At 40.1% G+C, this 25,862-nt stretch overlaps 1 protein-coding gene across 8 annotated transcripts in view; it reads right to left on the reverse strand.

Annotated features, from left to right (window-relative positions):
* The window catches only part of kdrl (kinase insert domain receptor like), a 49,027-nt gene that overhangs the window by 10,038 nt on the left and 13,127 nt on the right, over positions 1 to 25,862 (reverse strand). For all 8 annotated transcript variants that reach the window (XM_042418498.1, XM_042418506.1, XM_042418501.1 and 5 more), the window contains 22 exons: positions 24,936 to 25,063; positions 23,633 to 23,792; positions 23,366 to 23,502; positions 23,096 to 23,267; positions 22,723 to 22,849; positions 22,371 to 22,540; positions 20,816 to 20,972; positions 18,678 to 18,792; positions 15,947 to 16,055; positions 14,476 to 14,760; positions 14,139 to 14,285; positions 13,285 to 13,413; positions 12,067 to 12,173; positions 11,454 to 11,583; positions 10,868 to 10,972; positions 8,186 to 8,299; positions 7,881 to 7,969; positions 7,582 to 7,735; positions 6,731 to 6,828; positions 5,945 to 6,067; positions 5,477 to 5,588; positions 2,237 to 2,336 (listed from right to left, as the gene is read on the reverse strand). In XM_042418498.1, coding sequence (XP_042274432.1) covers positions 2,237 to 2,336; positions 5,477 to 5,588; positions 5,945 to 6,067; positions 6,731 to 6,828; positions 7,582 to 7,735; positions 7,881 to 7,969; positions 8,186 to 8,299; positions 10,868 to 10,972; positions 11,454 to 11,583; positions 12,067 to 12,173; positions 13,285 to 13,413; positions 14,139 to 14,285; positions 14,476 to 14,760; positions 15,947 to 16,055; positions 18,678 to 18,792; positions 20,816 to 20,972; positions 22,371 to 22,540; positions 22,723 to 22,849; positions 23,096 to 23,267; positions 23,366 to 23,502; positions 23,633 to 23,792; positions 24,936 to 25,063 — 2,968 coding nt within the window. The remainder of the gene's footprint in view (positions 1 to 2,236; positions 2,337 to 5,476; positions 5,589 to 5,944; positions 6,068 to 6,730; positions 6,829 to 7,581; positions 7,736 to 7,880; positions 7,970 to 8,185; positions 8,300 to 10,867; positions 10,973 to 11,453; positions 11,584 to 12,066; positions 12,174 to 13,284; positions 13,414 to 14,138; positions 14,286 to 14,475; positions 14,761 to 15,946; positions 16,056 to 18,677; positions 18,793 to 20,815; positions 20,973 to 22,370; positions 22,541 to 22,722; positions 22,850 to 23,095; positions 23,268 to 23,365; positions 23,503 to 23,632; positions 23,793 to 24,935; positions 25,064 to 25,862) is intronic.

Below are 25,862 nucleotides of genomic sequence, written 5' to 3' on the forward strand. Positions count from 1 at the left end.
TGGTCTTGGGTGTGAAGACCAGTGAGAGTGCGCAGTCTGTCTGGTCTCTGACAGGCTGTCAGCGTCTCTGCTCATGTGGGAAGACTCAGAGCCTTTATGTGAGTTTCCATCGCACAGCTCTGTCTCATTTCATGGAGGAATTTAGAAACAGAGCACCACGGCTGCTGTTTAAATTAAATTCACAGCGTGTTACTGATTGGGATCCGTCAGTGATGGACCCCTATCCTGTTTCTGCTGCAACAACCACCGCTTTCCCCACAGAAATCTTAAGTTTTTATGTAAATATAGCCATTATGATTCCCTTCTGGCATCGTATTTAATCAATCTCAAGTTTTAAGTTGCTGACTGTAAAAAGCAGATGGTCTGTTGCTGCTGTATTGCACACCCTCCTCTCCATCTGTGTTTTTGTGTGCAGGTCACACTCTCAGTGCTGTCAGGCCCGGCTGAAAGAGGCCAAGCGGCTGTGAATCCCATGTTAATAAACATAGAGTACACTCCAACAGGTGGTAGCCCTCGTAACGGTGACAGGATGTGGAGAGCATGATCGCAGCCCTTATGCATATCATTGATGGGGGAAGAAGATACATGGTATGATTGCACAATTTAAACCACATTTCCTGCCTGGTCTGTAATGAGAATAAATAGCCTTCCCCCGCATGTTTTAGGTCTTGAAGGAGTGCGGTGTGTCTGAGGGAGGGGAGATTCTGCAGAACTGAGTTACATTGTGCGGTTGGGCAAGTGTGTTAGGATAGGAAGTGAGCATCCTATTTATTGTATTCCCACTCTCTGAGAGGCATCCGCTAAATTCCTCTGCAATGCATCAGGACCGGGGATCCTATTAACAGGCAGTAGTTCCTGATGAATCAGAGCTGCAATGACTCAAATTAAATACTCAACACGCTGCGCAGCCTCATGTGTTTTTCATCATTCGTGTATTAGGGGTTTGGGGTCAGGGTCAAGGTGTCAAAACCTGAGCTTACAGACACAAGTGATCAACTGCAGACCTCTGGAGGGGATCAGCAGAATATATTTAAACCGATAACAGCAGGTTTTTTTATCTTGGCTTCAAATCAGAGACCGGCCTCACAGTCATAAGAATGCAAAATACATAATCTGGCAGTTCAATTTTCATCAAATGGGTTGCCTAAATCAAGCCGGAAAGTACTAGAGATTCTTGGCACCAGTAGGTCTGCATCTACAGATCTTATGTTCTGACTGAAACCTACAGTCTGGATTACATTTTGTGTATCATTTCCAATCACTGTCTTCTTTGTAAAGCTGATAAATTCATTCAGTTAGCTTTACTTGGCACACGATGCTTTAAAACTCTGGACCTTTTGATACCACATCATTATTAAGCAGAAGTGTAGTATTATGCTTTCAAAATAAATAAGATTTGTGGAGTTTCACTATATGAGTCATTCTAAATGAAAACCAGACAATGTATGCACACTTGTTGAGAGCGATCGCTGGGTCTGGATCCTGAGAACATGTAGGACTGCATACTTTTTCAAAGTTTAGGCATTTGACAGAAAAGTTACAGTATCCTGCATCACTAACTGACAACACTGATACCAAAGAAGAAGACTCTCTGTTCTCCCACAGATATTCATATCTGGCAACATCCACCAGCCCCTACTCAAAAAATATCCAGTCTCACTCCAGACATTCCCTTTAAATACGGTGCTCAGTTACATCTGCGTCACTGTCAGTCAGAAAAAGTTTCAGAGCTTCAAGCTCATGGCCGCAGAGCCAATCAGTAGCTAATGTTTCCTTCTGCAACATTCAGAGCTGGATTACCCATGATGCTTATCAGGCACCCCTGACCTTTTGGTACAACCACAAAGAGGTAGAAAGAAACAATGGCTCCTCTCAGTTGTATATCGATATGGGAGACAATTGCTGCCTTTATTTTCTTGGCCTCTATGAGGTCCCTGTTAACTACAAAGAGGAGAACATACAGCTGAGGTTGTCGAGTATCAGTTTTTTTCACTGACTGAACTGCCTCTCACACATTTTTGTTTTCTCACGAAATGCAAACAATAACATGTTGATACTCCTAAATGTCTTAAAGAAATATACACAGGATAGGACAGAAAATCAGTAAATGCAAAGTTAACATTACCAAACACAGTCCACTTGACTTTTCACTTCACTACCCCTGACTTAATTGACATGGACAGTGTGAAGGAACCTTTTTCTTTCATTTGCTGTTATTATTCATATGAATTCTTACATTTCAGAAGAAGAGTATTCTGGGGCTCTCATCCTGGTCCCCTCTTTCAGCCTGCAGCAAAATTCCTCGTCAATTTGGACGCCGGGGTACGGTGAGGCACCTGGGAGAGGAGAGAGAGGGATATGCTCATTACAGAGTTATTTGTTGTGTATAAGGCAATACACACTCCATTTACTTTATAATATAGACATGATGGAAAATATGGAGGCGTGATGTAGATTGCTATCACACAATAAGGTGTTGTTACAGTAAATTAGATTTACATTTCAAAATCAAATGTAACAGTAAAGTTAAGTTAGTAGTCTGTGCTCAGTGTTTTCCATACGATGATAATACCTCGACAGACTGTCCAGGTATTTTAATAGGCTCCAAAGCAAATCCTTAGGATGCTATGTTTTATAAAGATGGTTCTTGCCACTTTCAAAATAGTAGTAGTATGCACAGAGAATGTTTGCAGAATGGAGAAAAGTTAAAGGATGAAGAAGATTGTGAAACAATAATTTTACAATGAAATTATTTTGCTGTAAATTGGAAACTGGGCTCAAAACCAAGTCCCAACTAAATATACACATTCTTAGTGATTGGTACATTAAGGTTTTAAAGGATCATTATTTGCTGTTACAAAGACACACCTGCCCAGTCTCTGTTGCATTAGTGATTCCCTACAGATTATGATTACTGACCTAAGCCAAAAAAGTAAAAAAGTACTTCTGACTATTTGTCAGCCAGCTTGCTAACCAGTTGTGACAGAAGAAGCTCACGTTTATGGGAAACATTAGACTTTGTTTGCTGGTGAGTGTGATCACTGCAGCTTCACATCCTCAATAGTCTACACGAAGAAGAAGAAGAAGAATTCTTTTCTTTGGAAACTCTTGCAGATTGCATAACAACCTCTGTATACATGTATAAAAAAGGCTACTACTGAGTCATGAATCTGTTAAGGGTATCACTCATCAACCAAAAGGGAACCACCACCACTTTTATTTACTTTTGAACTGTAATGTTGGCAATAAAATTTGAACTTTGAGCCAAAGCCTACCTCATGCTCGGCTCGCTGTGAAAACATAGTCACGCACTGAACCATCTTGTATCAAATATCTAATTTTATTGACTTTGGAGAATGTTGCCCATTCTGTGTAATCAACAACATTTCGTAACTCATCAAATTATGTTTTTGTGTGCTTGCTTGGATCCCTAGACATAATATCAAATACCATCTTTGTAGCTTTCCAAATTTATAGGGAAACCTATAAATTTGAATCCTGGAAGAAAGAAAGAAATATTTACAGAATAATAAAAGGCACATTACAGTCACACTTAACATGGTCCGTGTTCCAGTTGCAGCCAATGAAGACACTACCACAATGTGAAAGTCGGTGCATAAACATGTTGTACACCAACTGAGCCTTAAATGGTCCTTGCCACCGACTGCGAAGTGAATTTTAATTTAAACTTTTTTAACCCCTTACAGCCAACGTTATATTAAATACTGGGAGCTGAAGTCCTTGTTCCAAATTAATATAAAGGTTCCAAATAATACTAGAATTTGCACAAAAGTTTACAGATACATGTGGTGTCTGTTAAAACAGTTTTTGTACATTGTATTTAAAATGTTTGTTACGTTTGTGTATCTGAGATTTGATGAATGTTTTGTGGAAGGAATAATGATCTGCTTCATCTTATTGTGCAACTGAAGCAAAACTTGTAGACAATTGAAAGTGAAATTCTGTATTATACCTTAATATATTGTACATAATAATGATGAGATAGAATATTCTTTCATCTCTTGCCCTATATAATTATAAGCCAAACAGTTCCAACATTTGATAATGTGTATATCTAGTATGACAAACATCATGTAGAGCTGATTCACATTTTGCCATCAACACTATATAAACAAAAATAGGATATTTAAACCCACAAGACGGAACTGACACACGTTTGGTTCACAGAGCCATCTCAAAAATACACTTGGGTAACCATCAAACGTTTGACCTCCAAACATTATCAGGTTGCAAAGCTCACTTCTTTGCCTTTTTTTTTTTGGTCATTTTGTATCCTTGTTTCCTGATTTATTTTTCTGAGGGCCAGCTAACACTACCCAGATGTGTAAGTGTTTCTTTAACAGAAAATGTGGTGAGAATATGTCAAGAGTGAAGAAGAAGGAGGAGAGAGAATGAGGGGAAAAAAGGAGAGAAAAAAGGAAAGGTGTCACTATGACGTCAGTGTGCTTTACATCTTAAAGAATATGCAATTTGACACACTTTTCTTTCAACGGCAGTGGGTGACGACTCCGTATGGCGGTGATTCAAAAGCAGCACAGTCGAAAGTACAGTATAGCAATACATCCATTTGAGGCTCTCCACATTTTTATGTTTACTCTTATGTTTCCCCTGCTTCCCATGGTGACACTTAAACATACAATATTTCATGTTGAGTCTTGCTATAGAAACGTGTGCTGAGCTCTGTGCCTCAGTACATAGGCAGACACAATGCTGCCTTAAAGACTGCAGTGGTTTCACAGCAGGGGCGCACATTTACACTGATCTGGCTGCTTGGTAACTGTGAGTTTGTGTTGCCAGCTGGGGAGAAACGAATAGCTTACATAGGAGGTGTTTTAATGTCCCATGCCTGTACTAAAAATCACAGTCACTAATGTTTTTATACGAGTGGCATGAAAATTGTTTTCTTAGGCTGACAATGCAAGCAGACTCTTTGTCCCAAAAGCACAATTACACAGTGAAAGAAGACTATTACCCTGTGCATCTGGCGAGGCTGTACAGCCGGGGGCACAGAACGAGTCTACCGAGCTACAGCTCTTTTCTCACTGAACATCTCTAATAACAACCCTGTGTTTAACTGAGATGCCAAGCTGTATGCGTATGTGGGGATGTTAAGAATAAACACAATCTACAAGTAAATGTGAATTAAATGTCAATATTTTCATGTCACTAGGAAATAACTGTATCATCATATTGCAGACAGGGGTGTTTTAAATGTAGTATTTGTATGTAAGGTATGACAACATTGTAAGAAATTCATGATAAAAGCTTTAAATTTAAAATAAAGTCCTTATACCAGTTGATTGTTCTTCATGTCAGCATAAGACATGTCTGAATATGTGTAAATGATCAGTTTGGACATGTGATTTCTGCATAAGCAAGGTTACTTTGCTTGCTTGTATGTATGTAAAACAGTATGCGTGTGAACTATGAAACTACAATGAGCCATGACACTTACCCAGAGAGAAGATCTCCCACATGAGAACACCAAAGGACCACACGTCACTCTGAGTTGTGTAGATCTTGTCAAAAATGGCCTCAGGTGCCATCCACTTGAGAGGCAGTCTAGCCTGTACACAAGTATTGAGATAAGAGATCATTTACTGCCTTATCTCACCTGTGTGGACATGTGACTTGTCAAAACCAACACTGATTCTACTGTCACATCTGTGGAGAGTCAGTAGGTTTAAATTGTGTGAGCAGGTGCTGCTTTTTGGATTCAGCTAAGCTTTGTTCAGTCTCCTAAGCAGGGAGATCTCAATTATTTTGTGACATTTCCAAGAGCTGCTGAATGATTCAGTCCTCCTTTTTTCTGCCAAGTAGCTTACTGTTTTGCATGTTCTGTATTAACGGAAATGCTTTTGAGCTGAGACATCTGGAAAAATAGGCTGTAATATACAACAATTCTAGTTTTTAATAAACTTACATCTCCTTTGCGCACATAATCCGGGTCTTTGTAGATGTCCCTGGCAAGTCCAAAATCACAAATCTTCACAACATTATTCTCAGAGAGTAGGATGTTTCGTGCAGCCAAATCACGGTGGATGCACTAATGAAATAAAGGAATAAAAGAAATCTTATTTTATGCAACGTTTACATGTACAAGTTGAAGGTTTGTGCATGCAATCAACTTCACAGTAGTACACTGCCTGCTTATAATGCATATCAGCTTGTGGAGGAACACATGGTCAAGTCATCAGTGATATTACAATGGGAGATGATGTTTTCCATATCCAGGCTAAGAAATGGTCTTTAACAGGTTATTTACAGCAATGGCTTCATTGTCTAATCAGTCCCATCCGCTCTGCGCAAACTTATGAATGACTTGAAAAATGAATGAGTTCTGGACTAATAGATGCACTAAACACTGGGCTTACAAACACATTAATAGTTTATTAAAATGTGTCAAAGTAGTATTCAAAGTGTAGAGTAGTCAAATCTTTTAAAGTTTAAAAATGTTTTGACTATTCTGAACTTTGAATGTGAACAAGTTCACCTCTACCGACTTTGCTGGTTTAAACGCACCAGTCAAACAAGGATGAGTGCAGTGATCCTTCACTATACTGAGTAAAATGTGTCCAAATTTAAATCAAAATAACATGATCTTTAAATTAAAAAAACAAAAATTCCACAATAAATTTAAAGAAATGTATATACTATGGTTTATATTAACAGACATTATCTTAAATGATTTGTGTGAAGTAAAGAATACCTTGCGTGAGGCCAAGAACTCCATGCCTTTTGCAACTTGGAAACTGTAGCAGATTAAATCTTCTAATGTCAGGACCCGCTTATATAAATCCTCAGATTCTGTGAAACAAAAAAGAATACGTGAAGTCTTCCCAGTGAGAAAGATTTTTCATACTGGACGTATATGATCTTTAAAGTTAGGACAATAAACCTACTCATCTAAGCATTTTTTTTAATGCAGGCAGCTTTATACACCTGTCAGATAAATCAGGTAAGATGAAACAGTAATGATTCTCATGGGGAAACTGCTAATGTAAAGCCCTGGACTGCAACATGTCATCCTAACAATCCATCCTGTCACGTATGCGTCTCCTCCTACACACTCTGTCTTTAAAACATCCTTTACAGAAGAGAGATAAAAGCAAATTACAATTCCTCCTATTTGTCAGATGTCAGGTGAAACGTGTGGTTATGGGCCCGGTGTGCTGGTCGGGGGTCTGAGAGAGGAACTCACGAGGAGTCCCTCCACTGGCCCACCTGAGTAAACAGCTAATCAAACCAGAAATAACACATCAGGAACAACATGGCTGACGTGCCGGGACTGAGCTAGAGCTCGAGAGGAGAGTAACACTCAGGTCAGGACAGGAAATAAACAGACGCCTCCCCAGACTCAGTGGGGTGACAGTGGCTCCTGCTGAAGTGATTGTACTGCTGAACAGGAGGAGGAAACGTCCCATCAGACTCAGGCTAGAAAACATTAGGCAGGAGGGGTGGAACAGAGGTGAGAGGGGGAGGAGGGAGACAGCAGGAGGGACAAACATAGGTGGGAGGAGTGCGGGGGTTGAAGGGAAGCAAGAAGTGCTCGGCCTTTACCTTCTTCCTCTTCCTCTGAGTCGCAGTAACTCTTATCTTCGATGAAGCCAGAGCTGGCTGAGCTTCCGGTGCTGGCCACGCTCTCTAGGCGGCGCTTCATCAGCTCGCTCAGCTCGCAGCCTGATCCTGATGACACCACCTTACCGTCCTGGCTCTGACCAGCACACATACAGGATATCATGATAAATGCTTGTGGTTTTACTACATGGTTGTTAAAACAGTCACTCACTGCTCACATTGCTGACTGCTCACACTGCTGAGTGAGCTGGAAAGTCTAAACCATGAAACTTGTTACTCACCCTATAAACAATGAAATCATCTCTCTTGCTTCTCAAATAGTTGGACAAGTTGCCGTATTTGCAGAACTCCACTATCATCATCAATGGGCCTGTTAAGAAGGTATATTTTTGTGATTATTCAATTCCTACAGCATGTGATAGTTCACAATGAAGAAAAACCGGCAGGATACATATGACAATTTAAACTTTTAAAGTTAAACTGACAATTCAACAAGCAATCTGCTAATTTAATGTCCTGTTCTTATACTTTCTATTTAACATACTTAAATATAAAAAACAGAAGTATTACTTCTAAAAAAACTCACCTCCAGGCTTTGTGCACGCTCCCAGCAGGTTGACCACGTTCAAATGATGGCCAATGTGGATCAGGATCTTTAACTCTGACATCAGAGCTTTCCGCTCATTTGATGTAGCGCCTCCTGTAATAACGTAAACACATGTAGAGCTTGTTCAGCATTGGTTAATTATCATTAAACATCCTGACAAAAAAGATTTACTTTTGAGCCCTTTTGATTTTGTTTTAAGATCTCGCCAGCAAGGTTCATGCACGCTTGGAATCCAAACTGCATGAAAAAATAATAGGGAACAGATTTTCACTTTTATAGAGTAAAGATGGAAGACAAGACCTTTTCATTAAACAAAATAAGCCCATCTCACAGGAAAATTCAGTTAAGATTGTATGCAGAGATAATAATATGAAAAGAAGCAAGTCTGCACAGGTCTGTTCTCATCTTAAAAGGCATTTTTTTCATACATAGAAGGGCACAAACCTTATTTAACACATCAAACACACAACATGGAATCAATATTTTAATAGTAAACATTTTCCTCACCTAAAATAGAACATGAAGTTTTCTGAGGTTTCATGAAATTATTTCCACCTTCATCTGGACTGTGAACACCATGTGATCATAAATCATCATAAAGATGCCTGGTTTCCTAATTATTCTAATTATATTTCACTGGCTTCATATTTAAATAAATATAAGGTAGTAAAGTGTTGCTGTTTCTATGTGTTTGTGTAAGGATCATTATTTTTCAATAATACAAAATTCCCAGTAAAGTTTGCAGAGAACCACTACATAAACATAGTTTAACCATCTATTGTTTTTACTTTGATGCATAATTAGCAGCTTATTTGCACTTTCTCGTCTTCTTGCGGGAGGAAACACATGTAACATACGCTTAGGGACTTAAAATTCATGTGAAATTACTTTAAACTCCTTCACCCCTTGAAAAAATCTGTAAAAACAAAAGATGATGAGCCTCAAGTTTGTTTTACTTACAAACTCTAAATATGTTTCATATATTTACTAATCAATGATTAATATTGTAATATCATATTTTAAGCCAAGAAGTGCTTACAAAACACACTGCTAGTTCCATGAAAATTGGGCAATTTTTTCTCCCGCTGATGAAGATCATGTGATGCGATTCAAAGTTCCGGAGTAGCTACTAAATTGTGCTGTTCTTGTTCTTTCGAACTTTGAACGTTTTATATTTATAATATTAATTTATAATATGTATAAAAAATAAAAAGGTCATTAAAAATATGAATACAAAATTTTCACATATAAAAACTACTGTGAACACTGAGATGATGCATCTTGCGTCATGTATTTCAAGAAGAAATTCTTCCTTTGCTTTTCTCATGTGTACAGAGAAAGCATTAAAAAAAGGGTGAATCCCGGAAGCTGGATCACCTCGGAATTTAATTTTGAGAGTTCATTAAATATAATGAAAAAATAATAACATTGCTTTAGAGCCAGTGATATGAACCTGCTTTTGATGGAGGACATAAAACAACAAAACTGGTGGTGCTCAGATTACATGCCTGATTTTGATAAATTTGAACTATGATGCAGTGTCTTCATCTTGAATTATGATGGCAATGAAAATCAAGATGTAGAGATGTAGAGTTTGTTTTATGTTGCTTTGACCAACCAGATATTTATGAGTTAGAAGCCAAAGCAGCCAGGGAGTCTCTAACCAAACCACGGTCAATTTGAGGAGACCTGCTGCTTTCCATTAAGTTTGACCTAAGACTAACAACAGCCAGAGAGTGTGTTGCTCTCAGAGAGTCTGTGATTTATACTGAGATATGATTAATGCTATGACAGTGACCAATACATCTAACCAACAGCCCTATTTTTCATCCTTACTGATACATCATCCCTATATCACCAATCACTGGTAGGTCTGCAGTTTACTTATCTAGTACCACAGAAGAAAGTTGGCTTTTTCAAAAATTAGATATGTCATTCACACATTAAGTTGTGGTGGATAGAATAGCTAAGTGTCTGTAACTTATTGGTTTTCCTGTTTTGATTTTACAAAACAGGAAACATTTATGGCTCTCTGCGAATCTGAAAATATGTTGGAATGAGATTCTAAATCATTCCTCCTAAAACTCAAGGCTGGAGGCAGAGGATAGTTTCCAAATGTTTGAAACTCCAAAATGTGGACAATATAAACATACTTTTTTTTGCTCATTTTGTACTTGTATCTTACACTAGTGAACCCTTCATAACCTGCAGATCTCGGACAGTCTGATCCGAGCTGTCAAATCTGTATACTCTCAATCTCTTCATCAAGGACAGAGGTTAGAGGTCTTCGCCTTTACCTCTGACTGCACTTTCTGAGGAACAGACATTGCATGCTTTGGTTTGAACTGATACTCCATACAAACATTAATTGCAGGCACATGTGGTTCTGTAGCTCATGAGTCTATCATGTGCACAAGAAATAAATCTTCTGCTGAAATGACAGATAGCTGCTATTCATCTGTTATTCATACAACAGTAAATGCCGTGATGTTAATGCTAGCCAGTTTATCTGGATGGACTCAGTGTTACCTCCATGATTAACCGGAGAGGCCATGTAGGCAAACTACAGTTATGTGAAAAATAATCATTCAATCAAGCCTATTATTTTCCAATAATGTCAGAGTCACAGTATTAAAATCCATGATATTGATGACAATGTACCTTTCAGCATTTTGACAGCAACTGTCTTGCAGGTTGAGAGCTTGTCGATCCCAAAGGCAGAGGCCTCCACCACTTTTCCAAAAGCTCCATGGCCAAGAGTTTTGCCTGGCAAAGGAAGAAGGTATGTGATAAGTGGGTCGACATTAGAGCATCCTGTCCCTGGGCAAATCAGACTGAATTCCCTGTCAGTTAGACTATGAGCCTGTAATTAAAACAACATGCTCGGGCTCTGATTACCAGGCTGTTTTTCTAGGGGATTTATGGTTCACTTAAGACTGGATGACAGCACAGGTCAATGATAAGTAATGACCCTACACACCAGCTGCACGAGCGGTAACACCTATTCCATGTACTTTAATGTGGTTGCGTATGTTATTACAATGAACTACCTTTAAGATAAACTTTTAATCTTTTGTCAAAATATTCAATTTATTAAGATGCCAACTGTCATATGTGGTTGCTGCTACCATTGCTCTGACTAGTTGCAGGTGACTATGTTTCTGGTATAATGCCCATAAAATCTGCTAAAAAAAAATTAATAAGAAACTAATTTTTCCCCACATTGATAGGATTGCACAGTGCTCACCTAGTCGCAAGCGGTCACGGGGAAACTCCCATTTGCTGCTGTCATACTGAAGGAGGTCATTCTGATCCTCGAGGGGACACTCGTCAGGGTCAATGATGATGGATGGACCCATCTTATAGTGTGCTGGTTGCTGAAGGGGTTAGAGGACAAATATGCATTTCATGATTATAATTAAGATATAGTTTTGAAATTATAGATTTGAGGTTATGTTTAATTTTGAGTCAGCAACAGTCCACATGACTAACATTCTTACTCTGTGTAACATCCTTACATAGTGTTTCCCTGCTGTTCTTTTTGGATGAGCACATTATGTTCTCCTTTTAAGCCATACCGTAAATATAAACATGAGCTCAGCCCTTCCCAGCTGTCAGGAAATGTGGAAATTATTAATACTGGCTAAATTTATCCTTCCATTAAACTATATTTCACAAGAGTGACTCAGTCACTTCCATAAAATCAGCAAAGCGAAATTTGTTGGTATCAAGTTCCTGTATGAAGTTCTTCAAAAATATCAGAAATGTAATGCCACCTGTTTGACTGTTTGAACTCCCAAATCTTGGCAAACGCTGATTTTGTGCAGTTTGAGAGAAAACAAAGTAATATAATGCCTTACCTTCCTTAGCTTGCGGATGAAGAGGATAAGCATGAGCCAGAGGAACGTGGCTGCAGCTCCCGTGCACACCAGAATGATTACCTCAATGTTTGGCTTCCCTTCATCCCCTGGAAAGAGAAGAAATGTCCTCAACTACCAGGCAGCTTTGGTTAAAATCACTGTGTTCTTTTTGTTATCTCATAAACTGTCATATTATATTAACAAGACAATTGTGCTTAAAAGAAAATAGTATGTTAAAAATTTGCAAATATAGAGAGCCTGGTTTCTGACTGAAGATACTGAGACTTCTATTTCACGTCATTCTTTTGTTTATTTGTTTCTTCCTACATTTTCTCTGACAGACTGTATACAAAAAGCAAGTGGAAACACGCTTTGATGTTTATTCTGGTTTGTTTGGGACATGCATACCACACTTTTTCCTATAGTGTTTTTCTTCAAAACACTGTTTTTCAAACCATCCATGTCAATACTCTGTAAGCTCTTATCCCTTAAATCTGCATACAGTTTCTTGTGGCTTTCATGTGATCTTTGACTAAACAGCCAAAGCAGATGATGATGATTGAATGAATAACAACGACTCTGAAGTTGAACATCAAGAGAAATCAAAGTGTGGCTTAATAAGACTTGAACTATTGGACTATTTAAGTGCCTGCACATAGACAAAACATGGTTGCATGATATCTCATCTACATTACAATAACAACATTTACATGTCAACTTAATTTATATGTGGAGCATACAGACACACACAAGCACACACACTAACAGACAGGTCTTTGCCAATAATCTACTGTGTGTTTCCAGTCCCTTAGCTGTCGTAGCAGTCAATCTCTTTGTAGTCATTAGTGGACCTCTTAACACTTCACAGAGGTCATGTCCTCAAGGTAAGGACTCTCAGCCAGAGCCTTGATCATAAAACCCAAGGAAGAATTCACTTGACATTCCTGGCAGCCCAAGATTTTCTGTCAGGGGAGACTTTTCATACTGAAGTCAGACCAGAGCTATTGGTAGTAGCGACAAAAAACATTGCGAAGACGGCCTCTGAGATGTTTTGACTGGACGTGCAGTAAATGCTGCTGCTCTGCTGCTTTTTCTGAAGATTAGTGTATCTAATGTGATCTATAGCCAGACTGACTGAAGCACACAGCAGTTCAAACTGACCAGAAAGCTTGGTGGTTAGGTAGTTAACATCTCAAGGTGCAGTTAAGAATGACTTACCGAGCACAGTGACGACAGCACTTGTTTTCGCGAAACCCTCATCGTTTCTGGCTATACACTCGTAGAGACCCTCATCATCTTTCTTCACCCTGTCAATGGTCAGGTTACCGTTCTTTCCCAGTGTGATTCCTGCAACACACATCCTCACAGTTAAAAGGGTACCATGAAGTTTTAAAAAGACTTGTGTAGGTGCAGGTTGGCAGTAGTGCAAAAGCAGGTGCGATGTCATTTTCATCAGGTGCTAGCGCTTTTGTGACTAAAAACAAACGTGCTTGCACTGCAGTGGGTTAATGTGAGCAGCTGAAGTTATATTTATGCAGATCAGGTGGCACACTGTAATCTTAATAGATCTCCTCAGGACATTTTTTCATTAATCCAAACTTCAAACACCATTAACGTGAGATAATATTTTCTCTGGTTTTAAACGCAAAACTCAGTTTATTTCTGTGCATGTAAACATAAATATGATTAACTGAAACCAACCAACTTATTATTTTACTATACAAAAGTATAATCAACTGACTATATTTAAACACACTATATTTATACTTCAAGTTACTGTAAGTGTACAAGGGACCACAGACAGGGACCTCAGTGTCTTGGAAATGTAAATTCAGTGTAGGATGGGACATCATCTGCACTTTGAGGTTTACTTGTGCATCTGTGCCTTGCAATGAAGAACAGTTTTCTCTGAGATGTTGGCCTGCTCCACCTGCTGATAACTTAGGTCTACTATTAACAATGTATTCTTTCTCTTCCACCCCCTCCTTTTGCTCTTGCACTACTGGCCAAAATTATAAAAATTGTATATTATATCATGATCATAGCACATGCAATACTATTGTCAGAGTTACCTGGGGCTTCTTCCACTGGAACACCATTTTTGTACCATGTGATGTCTGGATGAGGGACTCCCAGAGCTAAGCAAGTCAGAATCAGGGTGCTGCTACTGTTCACATCCTGATTTGTCAGATTTTGACTTAACCATGGGTGTTTTCTTGCTGCACCGAAAAAGAAAAAAAAAAATCAGAGGCACTATTGCTCAATCAATCTTGTTTAAACAGTGACTTATCAAGTGGTGCAAGACTGTTTTCTGTGTTCCTGTGTGTGCTAATGTACAGTATCATGTGCAGCTATCATTTGAGTACAAGTGGTTTTGCAATCATAAGCTTCTCATATCCTCTTTCTTACCATCCACAGTAAGTGCAGCAGTCTTGAGTTCAACCCTATTGTTGACCTTGTATGCCTGGCACCTGTAACCTGTACTGCTGTTTTTGGACACATTATGCAGATAAAGAGTAAGGAAGATGGAGTAGTTGCTGAACTGGAGACTGGACACTCCAGAGGTGACTGTTTGATTCCTGGAATCCAACCACCGTAGGTCTGTGTAGAGGTAACGAGAGGCTCGACAGGTCAAGTTGACGTTAACCCCCTCGATGGCTGTCCGAGGTTTGATGACAATTTCCTCATGTTGATCTAGTGTGAGAGGGCAGAGAAATGTGTTAAATCAGGATCATGTCACAACATCCAGAGCTCCAGACATATTAAACGAACGGCTGGGGTCAACTAAAGTTACTGAATCTGAATAAAAAAGCATTTTACAGGAGTCATCTGTTTTTACGTGTATGAACAGAGACACGTATCCTCCTGGCCAGAGAACCTGTTTTGGACAAAAGTTTTGGACACAAAGTTGCTCGTCGCAAGGCCAGGAATGTCAAATTTGCAGTTATTTCCTGTTTCATCACTGTTAATTGGAAGCACGTTGCCGGTGGACAGCATTGCGGATGGCGCTCCTGCAGTCATCCAATTGGAGTTAAGCTGAGTCTGGGCCCCAGGGGAACCAGACTGTGCTTGTTTATTCAGATCGCTGGAAAGCATTCTGTGTTCCGTAAGAGAAGACAGCTGTTATTACAGTTCTGTCCTCTTTTTTAGCAGCATTCCATCATCTTCCGTCTTCCCCACCTCTGGAAGAAAGAAGGATTCCTCTTGGGAACTTTCCCACTCTGGGAGACTAATTTTTGCTACTTGGCATCCCTTCAATTATGGGTTCACCTACTTCCATCTCCTAAAACAATCCCTCACCCCTTAACTTTCCAAGAGATGTGAATCACTCAACTTTTAAGGAAATGTGATTCACTTTGTTGCAAAGTGAACCGTGCTTTTGTGCAGTGACACCTCATCCCTGCTGTTATTACATAACTGTCTCAATGGATACTCATTTTGGGAACATTTGGAAATGCTCAGATGCACAAAAAAAAGTAAATTCTCATAGCAGAAGGCTCGCAGAGAAAGAGGAATGACCTGCTGGCACTGGAGCAGGAATGCAGTTATTCATAGCTGTTTTTAAACGCGTGCCATTATAGCACTCCATATGGCTCAGGAGATGTTTGCCTCTCTTCCGCCCTGAAGCCGTTCAGCTACAGTGGAAGATGGTTTCAATTAATGCCCCCCTTTGGTTTCTTTATTGCACAATACAATCTGTACATTCCTTCCCTGTTCTTGCAATTCATTACAGTGTGTACTGTATGTGTAGATCATTTGAAATAATCCTTTGCACGGTATAGTACGCTTTGCAATCACAATTAAACTCAGCAGAGCGGTTAAACTTGAAATGTTGATATTTCAGCTGTCTTTTTATGTTGTAATCTAGTGACCCACTTACCATTAACGTAGAAAGGGAACGTCATTTTGCTCTCGCCATCCTCATTCTGGGCCACACACAAGTACTTTCCCGACGTGTAAGCTTCTCCTATCACCAGGGTACTCACAGTCTAAATGTGATCAGTAGGACAATTATTACGGATTATTCAAAGAAGAACAAAACATGTTCAGATGAACAACACATTTTTAACATCACAATTCAGATTTCTCCCTGTGATTTGCAGTGCGATTTAACTTTGGGGTTCTGATCACAATCAGAGCAGTGAGTCGCTGTTAACAGGGGGGTGAGAGGTCTGGACCAAGCCTGCTCTGTTTTATACTCTCCAGTGCGTCACATTAATGAAAGGATACATCTGGAGTTTTAAATCCCTCTGAGTCTCCTTCAAACCTGCACTATAGATCCGGAGCAGGGGTTCTATGTGATTTCCTGGAGAGCACTTCTAATGCCACACTCGATGTTGTCATTGCACCGGTACATTTTAATGGCTTAAATAGACAAAATAATAAGTGAAACTTGGGTGAGGGCCAGACTGCGTGGGGTTCTGTTTAGTGTTCATTGTGACATCTGTTTTTTGGGGGCATTCAGCCACATCAAAGAGAGTGAATGATGTGGGTGTATTGTCTGGGTGTATGCTTGCTACACTTCCTGGGCTTGTAGAGGCTATTGTGCTGACTCTCAGACACAGCTGTAGCCATGAAACAATTTCAACGTCCCTGTACTTATCGTACAATATACACCGCAGTAAAAGAATAGGTGTTAAAAGTTATATCATATCGCCCAATTCATGCTGCTATGACATTTACCAAAACACTGATGGAGTGGCCTTCTGGTATTATGTTACAGCCATTACTCACCATGATGTAACCCAAGCTCAAAAACAGTCATTTAAACGATTGCGCACAGTCCCTGAGAGGTGACCTGACCAGACGCACTGTGACCTCTGTGCCCACGTCTTCCCCCTGTGTTTTCCTTATATTATGACCCGGGCCAGTATCCGTCTCTACTGGGCCTTCTGGGGAGCCGCTCAGAGGCCCGGCCCTGGCTACGTTCTTATTCACGGGCCAACACGATTTATGTGGGGTGACAGAGAGGAATTCACCTCCAACAAATCCCTCTTCTTTTAAACCGCTGCTTGTTATCATTGACCCTTAGTCCTAACCCTCATAAAGCACCAGCGTTTGGCCACAAGTACTTGTAAATAAATGGTGCCTCCCTATTTATGACAGACACATATTAGAACTGATGCCCTGTGAAAACGGCCAAATTTACAATTACTAGGGGAGCGAAAAACCAGTAGGATTCTGAATTATGTTCCATACTTAATCAGAGAGTAGGAGTCAATAAATCATCTAGTTAAGCACCAGAAACACTGGTTAAAGCAATGAACAAAAATGTTTGGATTTGGACGTTTGAACAATCACTGATTCGTTCTCTTGCTGGAAACTTGTATGCCAATGAATTTGTGCCCTAATTTGACCCAGCCTGCTGTAATTGGTTTCTTTAACCTAATCCTATAGACAGACTCTAGCAAGGGACCTGAGGCCTGCTCTTAATTATGTTTGGGGTGAACAGTTTTAGTAATAGGCTCCCACAGGACATTTGCGGAGTTGTCTACAGTTTCCCCATTGAGTGGCATGTTTTGGGTTTGCATGACAAAAATTGTTTTTGATATTTTCTAATAACAGTCATTTAAACATTAATTTAAACATTGGTGCCTTAGCGTTGATTTTTCAGAAAACTATATTTTATATTTTAAATGACTAAATCTGCTCAAATTCATAGATGTGACAAAGACTATCTCTATCTACTTAAATTCATGATCAAATTTTGCTTCTATAATGACTTCTATAATGAAAATTACAGCAATATGGGTACATAACAAAAGCACAATTCCAGCTGTATAGTGGCTAATATACACAAGTAATGGTGTAGTGTTGAATCTATAAAAGTCTGTTCAAGAGTCTTGGCACATGCTTAAGCCATATAGTCTTTATACTTTTTACAAGACACAACAGCCTGATTAACTGATGTCACAATAAAAAATGGCCTAGGATGAAGCTGCAGCTGCTTCATTTACAGATCTGCTTCATATTGAAAAATATGTGATATGGAGGATGTGTTTCACTCCAGTAGGGGGAAATGAACTGTGTCTCTCTGTAATGGGTCCAATGTAGGCCTCAAAGGGCAGGAATGCTCTGGTAGAGATCTTTCTCCTTATAGGAAGGCCTTTATACCAAAGGAAAACCAATGCAGTTATGCTGGTATGTTAGTTCCTTAATCTACACAATCTGTTACAAATGTACAGTAATTATCAATATAGCATCTTCCTTTTCAGATTTAGCACATCATATCCATGAAACCATGTAATTTCCCCATATTTTCCTGGTTACTTAATCTAAGAAGAAATCATTTCTTTTTGAGTACAGCAATGCAAAAGAAAATTTCTTTAAAAGGGACTGCTGAGGGCCTTTTATGGGTTTTGGTCACAGTTACATAAGTCAAAACTACTGCATCATTTTCAGTAAAGAGAAGTACTGCACCGCTGCCAATAGGAGGAAAATTGTAGATGTAGATTTATGGATTTCAGATGTTGAATCAGACCTTCAAGCCCTGGTCATGGGGGATATCTACTTGAATCTGACCTAGTTATTTGTTAGGTCTCTAGACATTTTATTTATCCAGTTGTCATAAAAAAACATTACATCACTATGCATCAGAGTAAACCACATACCTTGTTTTTCCCTTGAACCACTTCAGGCTTGACGTTTATGCTCTTAATCCAGTTGTCAGAGTAATTTCCTCTGTCTTCAACGTTGACCATCTTTGGCTTGGTGTAAGAAATGCAACTGAAGGACAGAGACAATGCAATTAAACTGACTATCTAGTCATGTTGTCAGTATCTACAAAAAAATTGTACACGTGTTGGACTTTGAACATGTAGAATGCATAAGACAACGCAGTAGACAAAAGCAGTCTTTCATATTTTGTTAATTAGGAATGTTAATGTAATGTTAAAACACATTCTGTCCAGATCATATGATTATAATATACAACTTGCTATCTTATACTGATAGCCTTAATCCTCTGTATTTTAAAAGACCATTTTGACTGATCTGGGTAGAGTCCAGGTAAAGACGAGGCTGTCTGGGTTATAGAGGCAAAGTAAGCCTTGATTCGCCCCCCACCTCCAAACCCTTCACCGCCCATGGTGGGGAACAATCAGCCTGATGAGAGGAGAGGCAGAGGAGGAAACAGCAACAGCGACAGGAAGGGCTGTGCTGTGCGTCACCTTGTACAGGAAACCCCCCCACGTTCTGGCCAGAGGAGATAAGGTTGATCCTAAGACCTTGGCGGTCAACAAGGGACAGCTGATAACTTCTCAACCTGGTGATAGAGACACCACCATACTTCTACCCCACACTCCTATCAGCCTCATTCCACATCCAACGTAGCAAGCTTCCCTGACCTCTAAACCCTCACTAGACCAAGCGTTTCCCCCCTTTTTTTTCTTTTCTTTTTTTTACAAAACTGCCAAAGATTTAGATGAGATATATTTTTGAAGGGCTACATGATGAATTTACAGTGACAGCTACTTTGCGGGGTCAGAGCTGTATAAAACAAACATTTTGCACAATTGGCCTCCCACTGGGCTATAGCTGTTCCTCTCTCTCATTAGCTGCCTGCCACAGCCCAGCCACTGTTCCTGGTGCCAGCCCTGATTATCTTTAGGCCTGCAGAAAAAGTTCATTTGACTCAACTTACCTTCTGCTATTATTTGTCGTGAATATGGCAAAATAAAGTGTTTTTTTTTTAAAACAATTTAATACATGAATTAATGGAAATCATGGTTGATTAACAGCATCTAACATGTAACATAATTTAGTCTTTCTAGTGCAGAAGTTCGCAATGTTGTTTTTGCTAATAGTGTTGGGGCCTGATAACCCAAGGGTAATGGCCCATTGTTTTCCTGATCTTACGACTCGCAGGTCTCATGCTGTCATTGACGAGCCAGGATCTCAGGGAATGTTCATCTTGTTTGTGGTTCATTACCAGGCCGGTATTCATGCACAGTCTCTCATACACTAAGTTCTGTTTGGCTCTGTAACAGCCTGGGGAATCTGAGATTAATATATCTCCCCACTGTTTCCCCTTCAGCATACAGAGCCACTGACCACAAACGAGAGGGCAGTTCTCGAGGGCTGCTTTTCTTTGATTAATGTCCCATATTTTGGGCCACAGTCAATTCAGTCAATGTAGTTTTATAGTGGGATCCCCAGGCTGGACTGGTGGCTCTAGACTCTATACTTATCTACTGTTAAGTCTCTGGTGCTGTATGTGTGTGAGTTTGTGACAACTACTCCACAACTGTGGCAGCAATAAAGTTTTTGCCCTCCAATGTAGCTGTTCACTTTTTTGAAAACATGAAGTCATATTTACAGCAGTAGACACATTTGCATGCAAAAATACATGTCGATTTTGCTCGGCCTGAATGATAATATGCAAACTGAATGATAATATACAAATTGTGTAAACAAAAGAGAAGAAGGTAAGAGTAACCTGAATCAAATCTCCTGTAAACTGGCAGCTAAAACTGAACATAGAGCACACAACAGGTAACAGGGAGGAACACCACAGTTAATGCAGTATCACTACATGGCAGCTTGTGGCACATAATTGATTTTTGAATAAGATTATGTTGGGTATTCATAAGCAATGTGGTCATTTCTAGCACAAAATGTACACTTATGATAGACTTCACCTTTGATAGGCTTTTCATTCTTCAAGGTTGGAGCAAGTTAACAGACCATACAGGAAGAAAGTCTAATGTAAACATTTCAAAGCTAGGGACATAACAAGATGGTGACTCACTCTTTAAGTGTTGGGTCTGAGGAACACGGTTGCCATAACCAAGTGATGTTTGGCAAGGGCAACCCATAAGCAGTGCAGGTTAGCTGATGCTGTTTGTGAAACATGTAGGGCTGCACATCCACAGTTGCAAGCTCAGCCTCTGAGATAGTTGGCTTTACTGTGAGAGAGATGTGCACATAAACACACAAACACACACACACATACAAAGAGAGAGAGAGAGACAACAGGTTAGATCAACCATCCGCCATCCCAACCCAGCCCACTGTGGAATCTCATAATGTCTTTATAATGAGGGATGACAGTCATGATGGATAGCCGTGAAAAAGGTGCCATTGACACCAGTTGTCCTTTAGACAATGTGTACAAGAAGAATGGCAGGATGATTGGCTAGCCTGGGGCTGTAGGTCAAAGAACGACCCCGCAGTGGCCCATGCCCAAGACAGTGATTCAACCATGTGGTCTATAATCAACAACAGACAAAAAGCCTTGTGCCACCTCAAAAGATGTTCCATATCACTAAGCCATTCTCTCAAATTTTCTCTCTCCAACAGCTGAAATAGTCAAGTTACACAGTGACAAAGCTTGGAAAACCACAAAACGTGCACCACCCCCCCCCCCCCCCCCCCCCCCCACCCCCCCACCCCCCCCACCCCCCCCATACACACACACACCATCATGTAGAACACATTCATAATCTGGAGCACTGGGACAGCTCTAAACAACTGATGAACAAAGTTTAAAATAGTTCCCTAATTGATACCAGGAATCTCTCTTCATTTTGTTTGTTTGTGTCTGTGTGTATTTTTTGTCATTCCAATAAATTTAACGTTGTGAAGTGGGACAGTCAAGGACCATAAATAAAGCTTATACAAGCCAGAAGGGGTCTGATTTTTCCCTTTTTGGCACGCTATTGGGATTCCTAGATAATGTGCAAAGAATGCAATGAAAATAGCTCAACCCCCTCCCCACGCCCCCTACCATGGTAAGCTTGAAGTAACTGACATACACCGCTTGGTTCTCTATAGCAAGCAGACTTCATCCAAGTTTCCACACAACACCCTAGAACATGAGCAAACCCCACAAAATGTATAGTCTCTGGTGTTAACAGTTATCAGTATTCTTTACAAAGTCATCATAAGAATGCATTACATGCTCAATCCTTGTTTTCCTCAAGCTGTATACATACTGCACAGAACATGTTGTTTATATGAGCTGCACTGTATATACACATGGTGAGGATGCAAATAAATGCTGTGGACTAGGGGGGGTCTGGAGCGGCTGGAGTCTGCGTGCAGAATAGAGCCCGGGCAATTTACACACTGCGCCAAGCCCCTTCAAAAGAGCCCCAATAATCAACAACAGCTGCCCCTGCTACGTCAATCCAGCCTTGGAATCAACAAGCCCCCAAATTCCTCTCATACTAGAGCTGCTACCTGCCGTCCAGTGAACTAGACTGAAGCAGCTACAGTGCTGAGGCAGCCTCAGTCCACAGCCAAGGCACTGCTCTATTTCCTTAGGATCAGCAGTCATTATCAGGTTTATGGCAACAGCTTACCTTTCACTACCAGAGTGTAGCTCAGATTCCTGTACAGGCCCTTTGCTTGGTTGCCCAGGCTTATGGTGAAGACACCAGCGTGTTTTTGCTGCAAATCCTTGATGATCAAGTTGAAGTTAGATATCTTGTAACAGGTGGAATTCTTCTCGATAGGGACCCCATCTTTAAACCTAAAAATCATAGGCACAGGAAAGTTTTTACTAACAGTATACCGATATAATAACAAAACAATATCATCAAAAGAATACAGTTGACTTACAAAATTATAATTCAGGAATTCCTGCTGCACTTTATAGTGGAGGCACAACATTCACTATACATTATCTGCAGTTTGAAATTGTAATTTACTTACCATGTTATTATGTCTGGTTGTGGCAGAGCATTGACCTTGGGATCAAAGACAAACCTCTTTTTACCTTCCTTGACAGTCACCGTACTAGGCAGCTCGTGCCTATAGGAGATATTGAGGAATGGATGCTCTGGAACATAAGATCAAAGACATTTGAATACATGCCAATATAAAAAGGACAAGAAAAGTTCCCATCAAATGGTTGAAGAATCACCTCAGTGATTTTTGAGTGAAATTTTGGTGTAAAAAAATTCTTTCTTTGTGTGATAATTAAGTTGTACTTTTATACTTTCAAATGATGATAATAATAAAGAGCTCATGGAAGTCCAATTTTAAATACATTATCTGATTTTTATTCCACCCAAAGCATACTCACCAAAGACAAGCACTCTTGCTGAGACATTCTTGTGTTTTGTGGGTTCAATCTCAGCTTTGCAGTGGTACCATCCCTTATCCTCCATGGTAATGTTTGGTAACACTAAAGCCTTGCTCATCATTAAAGCGTGAGCAGGGCTGTCCTTGGTCTTGTTCGTAGAATGACGATTTTCCTGAAGACAAAAGAAATACCATAATCTCCACTGCTACAATCTGTGATGGTCCCTTTTACATATGGTAGTGCAGTGTCGACAGTAAATCCTGAACTCACTTTTTTCCTTGGAAAATCCCAGGTGAAGTTGATTCTTCCATTATAGGTGGTCTCCCCAGTACAGTTGAGGATGAGGGTGTCTCCAACCAGCACCCTGGCACGGTCTGGGGTGATCTTCACATTCTTAAGAACAAGAGCTGTAAAATGACATGACATGACATGAACACATAAAGACTGTGAAATTCTTATGAAACACAGAAACCTCTTTATTAATACTAGTCTTAATTTCTCAATGAGCAGGTTCGGCAAGAAAGAAAACACACTCACTGTGTCTTTGAGGGATGTACATTGACTCGAATTCACTTCCGTTGACCATGGTAACACAGATGATCATACTGTACCAACTCTCCTGAGTATAGGGAATCTTGAACCCAACCTCTGGATCCCATTTTATTCCCTTAGCAATCTTGTCTGAAAAAGGCGGAGTCTGTAATAAAAAAAAGCCAGAGACATTTTGTCAGTACCCGTACCAATGTTCATTAAAGATCACTGAGCCAGAAAAACCATAGTGTAATGCACTCAACTTCATTTAACATGTAACTCATGCTCTGCTGGGCTCAGCTGGGGACATACATCTGTTAGAGTTAAGGTCTAATTTGCTTTATTGTTTTGTGGAGTGTGACCTCTGCAATCATTTATGCAATGGAGCACAAAACATTGTGGACTTGGAAAAGGATGTACGTGCCTGTCGATGTTTGTTCTCATGCCAGTTGGGCTGGGAGAGGAGGCAAGGGAAGGGAAGGAAGGAAAGGGAGAAGGAAGGAGGAGTGCCATAGATTTACTAATAGCAGGAAGGTAACACAACCACTATCTATGCCATCTGAGTCAGATGTGCTTGTCTACAGTAGGCACTATGTCACATGGTCATATATCAGTGCCAAAAACATGACAAAACCAAACCCATGCAGCTTTGTGATTGGCATGGCAACCCAGTCAACATGGATTTCATGCTGCTGAAGGAACTGAATTTTATTGACCACAATCAGGTTCAACTGAAAGAGAAAAAGCATTGTGCAAACAATATCACTGAGGGAGCTCTTCTCCATTGACATCTTTTGCTACATTCTGGTATCAAATGTTATAATCCTCAGGATAAATTACCTGTTGTTTCCTGTGACTGGACACAGTGTGTACAGTTTTTTGTACTGCATTTCCTGATGTTTGTAAGAGAAGAGGCACTAAATTTAGACTGAGAATCTATTCTAAGAAAAACACTCTTGGAGCACCTTCCTGCTCTTACAGGATGCAGACAGAATGACTCCCTTTGCTGCCCCTGAGCTTCCCTCAGACAAGCACTGTCCCGGCCTGTTTCTATGTGCTAGAGTGATTTAACACACAAGGGTGTGAGAACCAGTGAGATGCCTTAAGCACAGAGAGGAAACACTTTATTTTTTTCCAAAGATGACAAGTAACTATACCCTGCTGTGGTATTAATACAATGGTACTGTGTGATTTACTTCAAAGTCAATGTCCAACAAGGTCTATGGAACCCATACAGTGTATTGCTATATACTATACAGTACAACAAGCATAAGCAGAAGGTGCAAAGATTGTCTTTGTGAGGCCTTACCGCTTTCAGTGTTACATGAGTATCAGGAGAAGACGTCTTGCAGGGGATAATGAGGCTGGTCTCATGTCTGTAGATGCCCACGACGTGAGGTGTTGGAGAACGGGGCTCCACAAATGGTTGCTTGGGATCTGAGGGACAAAAAACAAAAAAGTGAGATTTAAAATACAGGTCAGACAGAAACTGCATTTCAACACAGATGTGGCCCCTTACATTTTGTCCTTTGGGATAAACATGTTTTGTAGCAAATTTACAAATGTTGTTAAAGGAGGGTGAAGAAACTGTGCTTAGCAGTGCAATTGAATCAGGGCAAGGTCAGGGCATCCAATACAGAGATCAAATAAAGAGAAGAATCTCAGATCAGTTCATTCTAACTGGATAAGGCAGCAGAGCACAGATAGAGGGATCAGTCTAGTAGTGTGTTCCTACTGGGTAACCAGGCATCACACAACTACTGTGGGAACTTCAGGGCTACACAAATAGTGTGCAATTGGTGTGAGGTCAAGCAGTAGCAGTGTGATAAAAGAACTATTATTTGAAAAGTAAGCATGGAAAATGATCTAATAAACAGCTGAAGGGCTTTGAAAAGAGGGTGTTAGACTAAACACAGGCACAGCAGGCCGCTTGATAGCCCGGCGAACTGGGAACCACATTCACAGATCAACAGGAGAAAGAACAAAGTGCATCCAGCAGTTAGTTTAGTCTGCATGGTCTACAACTATTTCACACCCTTAGACTGACATCGCCTTATTATACAATACACATCTCAGTAAAATGGTCTGAGGCTGACTCAATACTCAAATTTGCTCTTCTTATGCTGCCTAGCAAAATCTTCATTTGAATAATACTATAACTGTAACTGGTGCCATGTGACGCTTCAGGGGAGACTTAGGAAAACAGTAGCTGAAGCAGGAAATCACAGTCAATGAC

Source organism: Thunnus maccoyii, chromosome 8, assembly GCF_910596095.1.
Source record: "Thunnus maccoyii chromosome 8, fThuMac1.1, whole genome shotgun sequence".
Classification (NCBI taxonomy): domain Eukaryota; kingdom Metazoa; phylum Chordata; class Actinopteri; order Scombriformes; family Scombridae; genus Thunnus; species Thunnus maccoyii.